A 10858-nucleotide genomic window follows, 5' to 3' on the forward strand; every position below is an offset into this window, starting at 1 on the left:
AGATCTATGAAGCCATTAGAAAAGAAGTAAGACTAACTACACTAGACATTACTCCGTATTCCTTAAATGATAATAAGTTTTTAAAAACTAACTACAAAACATGTACTGCAATTTCTTTAACTAATTTATATTTAATACAATAAATACGAATGGGTCAGTGACTTTATATTATTTTCTACTGTCCTTTCATTTCGTACAAGATTATTAGACCTTGTAAACGCGCAAAGTGCAATAATTGTTGCCGATTAGTCATCAAATGTCAATCCCCACTCGATAAAACAAAATACTTGATGTATTGGGCTTGTTATATCCGGTCTTTATAACCATAATAATCATACAACTTGTGATTAGTAATTTGTCCACATAAATGATGAATAATAAAACAAAAAAAATCGTTTCAGATGACTGGCAGATGCGGAAAATGGCGTTACAAATTTAGTTTTTTAAACTCCTATTTTAACGTTATAGACTAGACGTGCAACTTCATACGATTACACATTTCTTCTTACGATGTACTTAAAATTATTTTAAACTTCTTTTATTGTAAAGAAATATAAAACTTACCTTTCTAAATAAAAATGACAGGAACACACAGCACTAGAAAAATCACTGTTATATCAATTGTAACAACATAACGGCATCAGCTGAGCACAGGTAACAAATTATCAACTCTCGATGTTGGCTAAATTGAAAGTGTCTAGATAACATAAGAGGAGCAATGGGCGCAAATTTAATTTAAAATCATTCAAATTACGGTTTAAGGTTTTCAAGATTTAAAAGTTTTTAAATTAAGTATTATTATTTAATTTATACTGTAAGGACAGTTACCTATAGTTTGTCTAAATAAGATAGATTGGTTTGCATAGTTTGATAGAATAAGCATGACATGAAACTATTGATTTAATGAATTATTAAGTTACACAAAGGCACGGGAAGGAAATTAAATATAAAAAATAATTATCCTACTATCAAACAGAAGTTTTCTTAATTTATTTTCCACCGTTTTTATTATTATTTACTATCTATGGTGATTACAGAGTTGAGCTTGGTTATTATATACTCTTTGGTTCGAACTGTCACTGTTTTTACCAGTTTTTATTTTTTGTGTGTTTTAAATTGTGCAAAACTGTAACCGAAGTGGTTTTATATCTGTTTAAATATCGCTAAAAGAATACCCTAATACGGTTTCCGCCAAATGTGAGCTACTATTTAGACTGTGGTGTGAAAAAGTAAATAATTTCTTATTGCATGAATGGAATGCTTAACAAATTTCGTTCTTCATTGTAATGTTTATTCAGAGCTTACAATAACTATGTCTCATCATGTTTAACTTCGGTGTCGGCGTATATTTCTTATCAATAATCTGGTTCATTACTTTTATGTTGTGCTGGGTTTCTGTCCGAACTGGTCATTTCATAGGCAAAGTAGCAGTCACAATTTCGATTATTTTAACCATTGTTTTAGTTTCATTGCCAAAAGGGGATGAAGAGTATACTAGTGCCAATTTTTACGACAAGACGTATATCCCGCGCTATACGATATTCGCGCTATTGCTAATTAGTGTTGTGGCGGGCGGCCTATTTTCGTTTATCTACGCGTGCTTAGCGCCTGTGGAAACTCATAAAGTAAAAACATTTGGTTCAAATAATTAGATTATATTATTGGTGAGTTTAAGAGTAATATTTGTGCACCTTATTATATTGAAAAATCATGTATTGTCGGCTAACATAGATCACAAAAGCAAGGCCTTAAGTTAACTTCATTATTACTGCTTCTATCTATGAGTGTTAGTAGATGCTAATTTCATATACTAGACACTGCTATTACTTGTATTATAATAAGGTGGCAAATGAGCAAACAGCCACTTGGATTTACTAACTAAATGAGGTGACAGAAAGAAAACCTCTTGCTATGTATCCCCTCCATCAAACTACTTCCCCTTCCCATCCTTTCCTTAGAAAAATATGTTTAACCCTTACACAAACAAATGTGTTTTTTAGATAATTGTGAACTGGTCTTTACATGAGTGGATAAAGAGTACTCACAAGTAGGAAATTATTGCCTAATATTTGATTAAGTGTTAAAGCATATTTAAGTAAATATACAGTTAAAGCTAAATATACTGATATCTTGGTTATGTGTAAATAATGATGTTTAAAACTATACATATAATAAAATTATAGTGTCTGTAATATCAAAAGAAAAATTCCAGAGTTTGGAAAGATGTATTTGCATTGCTGATAACAATAATACCTTAAAAAACAATCTCTGTCTGTCTGTTCGCAAGCCATGTTTGTTCTGGGTCTCGTGTGGGACAATATCGACCAAACTTCACTGAAGGGTAGCTGACATAGACGGGCATGTTTAAAGCATATTTTGTTATCTTAATATTGTATGTATGAAGTCGCTGGCAAAAGTATTTAATACAATTGTTAAACTTATTAATCTTGAGTATAGCATTCACACTGGTTTGACTTTATCAACAGCTAGAAGTAGCAGTTATCTATATGACTTCCTGAATACAAGCTTATCAGTATCTATTAATAATCTCATGTAAGTCATTTCTAAATGTAATTAACTTTTATTACCTGACTACCATTCAGTAAGCCAGGGATTGTGAACATTTTACTCATATACATTAAAGTCCTATTTTTGTAAAGAAATGCTCAATGACATAGGCCTTCCCCAATATGTTCCACAGTTTGTAGTTCTCAGCTTTTTGCATCCAATCACATCCTACCATTCCAAGTTATATGCCATCAAAATAATTTTGACTTTGTGGTTATTGGGAAGTCTATCAACCTGAAGTGGACTAGCATAGTTGACTATGTCCTTGTCAACCCTAACTTAGGGTAGGTTTGGAGCCCTTCAGTATATGCTTAGAGCCCTTCAGTTTACACTTAGTGACCTAATGAAGACTTGAAGAAGTTGAGATCACTTATATTCACTTCTCATAACATACTTCACTATTTTTTGTTGTGCATAATGAAGTTTCAATCTCGAAATTACTGCCTAAAATGTGTGCCAAAGGTTTGCCATTCCTGTGCTAGAATTTTTATTTGCCTAAGCTAATAACACATAGGCAGAACTCAATGTTTCATAGTGACATACATTTTGAGAAACTCTTTACAGATAAAATGAATAATGCCATATGCAAGGGTTTGTGCTCGCCGATGAGGAGTTTGGCAAATTTGAGAAGAGCTAAAGCGATATCAACCTCAATAGTGCACAATGAAACTATATTGGTTAAGAATAATGAAGAATTTGTTAATAAGGTAAGTTTTTTAATTGGAGCAACTTCAAACATAAATCTCAAATTTCTGGAGACCAAAATCTACTCTTCTTCACCACTAAGGCATGGATGGAAAGGGGATTTTTTGAAGGCGAGAGGACACAAAGATGAAATAACCTTATTATGTGTTCCTTCTGTAGCCTGGACTCTCTCTTTATCTATACAACAGTGGTAGTGCCCGCTTTAACATCTTAGCACGAATTGGCCGGCACGCCCGGTGTAATACCACGACCACACAGAAGACAGGCGTGAAATGGAACCAATACCGTGTTTCGTCTGATGAGTGTGGTGCCGGAGGCCTAATTTAAGTCCCTTTATCTTTACCACCCCTTTCTTATGAGAGGATGGGAAGGGGAAGGGGACTTGACGATGGAGGAGATGCATAGGGAGAGGAAATATCCTCTTTATGTGCATGTCCTCCTCCGTCGGATAAGGGTAGGCGACGCATCTGCAATTGCAGGTGTCTATGGGCAGTGGTCGCTTCGCCATTCTGGCGGATTCAGGTGGCCGCTTGCTCGTTTGCCATCGTATGTTATAAAAAAAAAATAATTTAAATTTGGCTTTATTCTTGTTTACAACATACAATATTCTATGTTTCAATACTCCAACAATATAAATTACTAAACAACATTCCAGTACATTTGTTAACATTTTTATTTAAGGTGATGAACAATGATAAGCCAGTTATAGTAAATTTCCATGCGGAGTGGTGCGAGCCGTGCAAGATCCTCACACCCAAGCTGAAGGAACTGATAGAACCGCTGGACAATTTGGACCTGGCTATTGTAGATGTTGAGGAGAATGCAGATCTAGTGCATACTTTTGAGGTAAGTATTTTGTGAAATCAGGTGGCTGCTTGTTTTTTAGCCACTTTTATAAAAAAAGTACATTTTTGCAAGTTTTAATCCTAACCTTTGCTCTATGTTGATACAAGAGTTTTTGCCCTATATATCAATGTATCTTTAACTGACTTCAGATAAGGTTCTCAATTTTTCTGCTATTTTTATGTCTATATCGAATACGCTGCGATTCATGATCTCCGTGGTTTTTTTTTTGTTAGATGCGGAATATCTGACATTTGGTTTTACTTTTTACATACAAAAAGTATCTAGTAATTTTTGAGTTTTTAAAAAGCGTATCAAAAGTCGTAAGGTTTTTTTTGTCTTGAAGTTAATTTTTTTAATGTAACACAGTTCTAAAAAACTCTTTAATATGTAAACTACCTTTTCATTAAAATTGGCACAATTTTCGACATTATAAACATAAAGAGGACTTGCAGACTATTTAAAAATTGTTTTTTTTTTTACATAAATAAACCATCGCTTGACAACGATTCCTCAAGCTGAGTGAAGACGCGGTCGAAGGATAAATGCGCGCTAGCTGATTTATAAAATTTCATTAACTATATGTTTCCCAGGTAAAAGCAGTTCCAGCTGTTATAGCTGTAAAAAATGGCCTGATCGTAGATAAATTTATAGGACTAGTGGACGCAGACATGATCACAAACCTTATAGACAAAATGTCCGGTAAGAAAACTAACTCATAATCTACATGTTTACATTATTAGTAGATATCTGTTTATTAAATGACTTAACTTCATGTTAATTAGAAAAAAAACTGAAATGTCAAAGATAAAAATATTATACAACTTATATTATATGTAACTTTACTTGATTATAAGTAAGCAGCTAAGTATTATGTCTCTTTTTAATTCTTGCCAATCTTTTAGTATGGTCTTTGGTGTTTTTTAATGAGTAAAATTACACAAATATAAAATATTTTGTTTGGATTTCATATCATAGTACAAATTGAATAAATTCTTTATATTGTTATATATAAATGTTCTCTAAATGCCATATATGAGGCAAAGTGTAGTTATAGTTAAATGCTGAAAAAATAAATTAATTACATAATCTATATAAAAACCTTAATTAAATTTGAAATGAGAACAATATATTTTGTTGAAAATAATTTTATAGTTAATTTTTATAGATTTTGTACCTTACGCTTATTTTCTGTTATGCTGACAAAGATTTTTTTTAAAAGAGAGTATTTAATTTTGTTAATCACATTGTAATAAATTAGTATTTTAAAGCTATGTTTTGTTCTAAAAATGGCAGTATTTTGGCTTATTTGTATCTGTTAAAGTTGGCAACACTGATTGCAGAGCAACAAATTAAAAGCAATTAAAAGGTTTAAGCACAATTTCTTTTTTTTTTGTATAAGACAAGTTAAATTACATGCAAATAGTTATTTATTGTTTTTGAATTTTTTTTTCACGTCTTTCTGTCAAATTGACTCAAACATTTGCTAATCTGTGCTTATTTGTGTTGACTGAATAAAGTAAGTGTTACAAGAAATATTTTTTATATAAAAATGTAGTTATAGTAATGATGTAAAATGTATTGTTATAATAAATGTTTTATACAGTGTTTTAGTTTTTTTTATTTTCGTTCCTTTTACTGTTTTATTTTTTTTATTTTGCACTCTCCAATGATATAATTTTGACTTTCCATTCGTTTTGTTTTTGCATTGATATAAATACCAAATTAAAAAATTCTAATAAAAAATGCTTTAGGCAATTTTTTTTTAAAAATCTCTTAGTTTTTTGACAATATTTGATTAATAAGCACTAATAACTAAATGTCCACTGTAACAACGTCTGTACAAAAGCTTCCTATCTCTTTTTTTCAAACAGAATACAGGAGATAAGTATTTTTTGTACAGACTTTTCAGCGAAATCATAATACTACAACTCTTAGTTGAAAACCTAAATTTTGTACCTCTTTCAGACGATACTTTTAACAAATAATACAACATTCAGAATAATGTATTTTAAAACATATTCAAACAGATCAGTGAAAAGATATGACTGGAAAAATGATTGCAAAAAATTTTCTTCAACCGAACTTTTGAAAGAGCTCTACAAAAATTCACCGCAACCTCGTCTAAATGTAATGAAGGATTGAAATACAGTACAGTAGAACCTCGGTAACATAAAAACCTCTATAACTTCAAAAAATAATATTTTCTCTTTCCATCAGAGCCCAAAACCTCTATAACATAGATCCTTGATAACATAAAACCTCTATAGGTTCAAATATATGGAGTCTCCCTTAGACTTTAGCTTATCGAGGTTCTACTGTAGTATTTTCTTTTGTATTTTTTTAATCCTACCAAACAGCATACTTTTTAGATGCCTTTATCCGCTATTTAGTATAGTTCTTCAAATGTGATACCCAAGTAACAGTATTCATTTTTGTAGGTTTACGCATTACTGACATGTAAATTTATCTTAAAATAATAACGTTTTAAGCTATTTTTTTTAGGATTTGACTCATTTTTAGAATGGTATTAGTGATAAAATAGATTGAGCATAGATATAGATATTAAACTTGGCTGCTCTGCGCGATTTACACTCACTTCCAGTGTCCAGTGTATTAAAAAAAAGTAATAAAAAAAATCTACTGGACTAGTTTACAGAAAAATACATTTTTTAATTTTAGTGTGTTGGTTACCTTTCTTGCTACAAAAATCTCTGTCGAAAAGTCTTAAGGATTAAATGCTTTTTCCATTATTGAATTTTGTAAAAAAAAATTACACGAATATTTTTTTGACACGTCTTAAAATTCTTGTATTTTTCAAGTTCAAGTCGGGTTTCAGAGCAGCAAAGTAAATTTCGTCCTACCCTGAGCTTTTGTCCCTAAAACGAACTTTGAATGTATAACGAACTTTTGGATTTTTTAACATTTTAATGTGTGTAGTCCATCCCTTAAGCTTAATTAGTGCGGTAGATAATATTATATTCATAGTTTTTTTGATGTAATGAAAAAATTTAGATGTTTAACAGAAACTTTAGGACCATTTGTGGGTCCATTTTACTGAATTACTTCACGTTATAGGAATAGTTATGATAAATATTCGATTTTAAATAGGACTTAGCTAATAGTTCGCACTAAATTTGCACATAGAAACATGTTAATTTTTATTCTTCCAGTAAGATTCTACATTTTTTATTTCTTAAATATGAGTATCGGCAACAGGTAATGGTGTATTTTTTCTGGTAATTTAAAACTTGTAAATATTCATATCAATAAAATTAAAATGAATTTTTAGATAAAAAATAATGAAGCAAATAAGAATTTCAATGTTTGAAAACTTAATTCCGTTTGTACATAAATCGTATATTTCATAATTTTTCGTCCAAAATAACCTTGTGAATGTCAAAATTCAATCTTTTAACATTTTAAATGTTTACATTCGTGATGTCTTATGGTGTAATTAAATATATTTATCTTTAATATTGTTTTATTTCACATCTCAAGTTTTGGAGTATTAAAAGTGCTATGTTACTGGTATGATATCCCAATGGATTATAGCAATTTTGCCTCAACGATTTGTTAGCATAAATTAAAAAAAAAACTTTTTGTTTTTGTTATAAACTCTATGGAAACCAAGAAGAGTTTAGATATCATATATATAATAGGGAAAATTGCAATAAAACAAACATTTTCCAAGTACCGTTTTATTTCAGGATAGCTTGATATTCACAAGTAACAGAAATGTGCCGCGAGATGGCGCACAAACCAAACATCGTGCGCGGGAACATCGAGTTTAATTCAACGCAACGTCGAAGAAAAACTGGCGATATTGATTTTGTGCTTTATTTCTCCAATTTATAAAAGAAACAATTCGTTTCTGAATACAAATTTGCGTAACGCCAGTTATTTTCTATCGATCGCACGTTAATCTATGGAAATATTTGTTCTAGAATATTCGACCATACATTCATATTCAACTTTGTTGTTTAGGTTAGAAATTTGCATACAAACATTTAATATTCGGTCGCAAGCCGCGAAGCCGCGAGAAAACACATTTTGTGGACGGATTGTGCCTTCCTACAAATTTCTACCATTACATTTATTTAATGTCGATAATGGAAGATTGCTCGACAATAAACATAATTAAGAGAAAGCAAAATTAAAATGCTATCGTGATTGCAAAGAAAAACAATCAAATTTTTTTCAGAATTCATGTAAATTTTTTGCTTTTTTTTTACCAACATTATTTCGAATAAATTTATTTTTTAACAATTCTTTAAGTACACTGCAATTTTAGAAAAGATTGTCTATGAACATTTTTATCTAAGTTTCAACATTAACATTAAAATGCAGTAAAACTGTATGGTCCTTTGATGCGTTAATTCATAACCAATTTTTTCTTCATTAACTCTTAATTCGATAATGTCCAGTGTGACAGAACACTAATTAAAAAAAAATCTACAGAACTAGTTCAGATAAAAATACATGAGATTTTAGTGTGTTGGTAACACAATATTTTTTTTTCTACAAAAATCTCCGTCGATTTAATGGTTAATGAAAACGTAAATTAGAAAACGCCCTGCAATGGAATTATAGAAAAAAAAATCACCACAGATGTATAATTTAGAGATGACGTTTTTCAAACAATTTTGACGTCCAAGTCAATTTCGAAATGTCATTCTTGTATTAAAACAAATGTTGAGGGAATTAACTCTACAAAAAGCCTCTTCTGGCTAAAGATTACATATCTATAGATTATACATCTATGCTTTTGATATAAAAAAATCCTTTTTTGAGTTATGAGTTTTTTATAACCTTGAAATTTTCTACCATAAATATGCACAATTAATTTTTTACACAGATAGTAAATCCTGTTATATGTTGTTTTAAATAAATTGGTGATATTAAAGAAAAAAAATTACTTAACGGTGACTGAGTATTAAAAAATCTAAAGTAAAATAGGCAGTGGATATTGTGACAAAAAAATAACATGATTTAAATGTCTTTGATTTTGAAAGATTAAAAAATCTACATTAGAGCGGAAATTAAAAAGATTGTATATAGTTTAGTTCACTTGATTTATGATTCGTTCTATTCATTCGCGAATGATCAACATATGAATAATTTGAGTAAATTTTCAAAACTCAACGCACGACCCAACGCACATATAAATGTATATTATACACGATTATGTAACAAATAACAATTACATTTGTTGCAGTGCACACGAGTGTAGTATATTTAAAAACAAGTTTTTTTTTAGTTGTATTGACAGTTTTTTGTATTTTTTTCGTCTTGGACATTAATGAGAATGACAATTTTTGTCATATAAATTAAGATTCTAAAAAAAACTATATTTTTCGTCATATAGTGGTCACAAAATATTTTTTTATGTTATGTAATAGTTTTGATTTGGTAAGACAAGATTAAATAAAATTCACGTGTATAAAATTGGGGGGAAGTTGGCTTTAATTTTTTTTCATGTTTTCAAATCTACAACCGTGTGCACTCAGCTTTAATAATTTTTATTCTATGTTTTCCATAAATACAAGAGATAAATTTACAAATCGCGGCTTTTTGGTGTCGGAGGGGGACTAAGTATTTTTTGGGAGCGATAATTTTACTAGACACGAAAAAACTAATAAAAAAATAACAAAAAATAAAAAAGTATTCTACTTACGCTAGTGAAGTGTACACGGTTTTTACAATATATACATTATTATATACAAGGCGCTACAACACACAAACAAGCTTTTATATACATATCGGGAATTGCAAACTAAACATTTAACGTATATTAAAGATTTTTACATATAAATTAGTGCATTTATAATTAAATTTATCTAAACAAAGTAATTTTAGGTTAGTCAACATCAGTGTAGTATTTTTTGTCTATGTTTTTTTCTTAAAAAAAAAAACAGAAATTACATTTGATTACTGTTTTACTGAACTCATTAGAAGTTATTATTTTGAACAAAAAAAATATGGTCAAACTAGATTTTAAGGCAGAAAAAATTCAAAAAAAGAAAAAAACACAACAGTTACAGTACAGCAAAGTTTTTTACACTTGACACTGACAGTATGACAGTCATTGCCGGTGACAGTAAACAGTCTTTGTCGGTATAAGTTTTTTTATACCAAAAATACTACACTGTTAGGAATCGATTATTCCAAATTAGGCAAGAATCGAAGAATTTGTTCTAGTAAATCCAAACACAGTCTTATAGGTTTAAGACATATCACACTATTACCACCATTTCTATACAATGACTGGTCTATTTAGTAATTCCATGAGTTAATCCATTTCGAACCTTATTCTCATACAGATATGGTTCAAACTTCATCTCCGAGGTCCTGTACGCAGTTCTCAGCTATAGGCACAAACTTATCGTCAATTTGTACGAGGAGTATAGTTTTGTCGACGTGAGACCTCAGCTTGGGGTCCCTATGGTTGGGGGTCCATTTGTGCACAACCTTTAATATTATTGTTCTATTTAGTGTTAAATATTTTAAAAATAAAATTATTGATTTGAGCATATTTGCTTATTGTCTTAATGTTTAGATTTGTATTAAAATTAAAAATTGCGTTTGAAACATATGAAACTTTACGTAGGAGCCCTCATATTTTTCAAGAAACTTTTATTCCTTTATATTTGTAATTTTATCTTACTAATATTATAAATGCGAAAGTTTAGATGGATGTTTGTTAGAGTTTGTAGCCTAAACTGCTGAATGGATTTCGATG

At 30.0% G+C, this 10858-nt stretch overlaps 2 protein-coding genes across 4 annotated transcripts in view; one reads left to right on the top strand and one right to left on the bottom strand.

Moving 5' to 3' along the window:
• The first annotated feature begins 1077 nt into the window (after positions 1-1077).
• LOC106101618 (thioredoxin, mitochondrial) lies at positions 1078-5702 on the top strand. 3 transcript variants are annotated; one of them, XM_013280908.1, is made up of 5 exons: positions 1078-1229; positions 1465-1664; positions 3133-3275; positions 3955-4119; positions 4710-5702. In XM_013280908.1, the coding sequence occupies exons 3-5, from the start codon at positions 3138-3140 to the stop codon at positions 4836-4838; spliced, it is 432 nt and encodes a 143-aa protein (XP_013136362.1). In that variant the 5' UTR covers positions 1078-1229; positions 1465-1664; positions 3133-3137; the 3' UTR covers positions 4839-5702. The 3 variants fall into 3 exon arrangements, with proteins under 3 accessions (XP_013136362.1, XP_013136363.1, XP_013136361.1); XM_013280909.1 differs by lacking the exon at positions 1465-1664 and having other exon boundaries at positions 1078-1197; XM_013280907.1 differs by lacking the exon at positions 1465-1664 and having other exon boundaries at positions 4710-5701.
• A 2099-nt stretch (positions 5703-7801) lies between these two features.
• The window catches only part of LOC106101448 (pecanex-like protein 1), a 23769-nt gene continuing 20712 nt past the window's right edge, over positions 7802-10858 (bottom strand). The window contains exon 21 of the mRNA XM_013280685.1: positions 7802-10587. Coding sequence (XP_013136139.1) covers positions 10447-10587 — 141 coding nt within the window. The 3' untranslated portion in view covers positions 7802-10446. The remainder of the gene's footprint in view (positions 10588-10858) is intronic.

This window comes from Papilio polytes, unplaced genomic scaffold, assembly GCF_000836215.1.
Source record: "Papilio polytes unplaced genomic scaffold, Ppol_1.0 DF823980.1, whole genome shotgun sequence".
In the NCBI taxonomy this organism is placed as follows: domain Eukaryota; kingdom Metazoa; phylum Arthropoda; class Insecta; order Lepidoptera; family Papilionidae; genus Papilio; species Papilio polytes.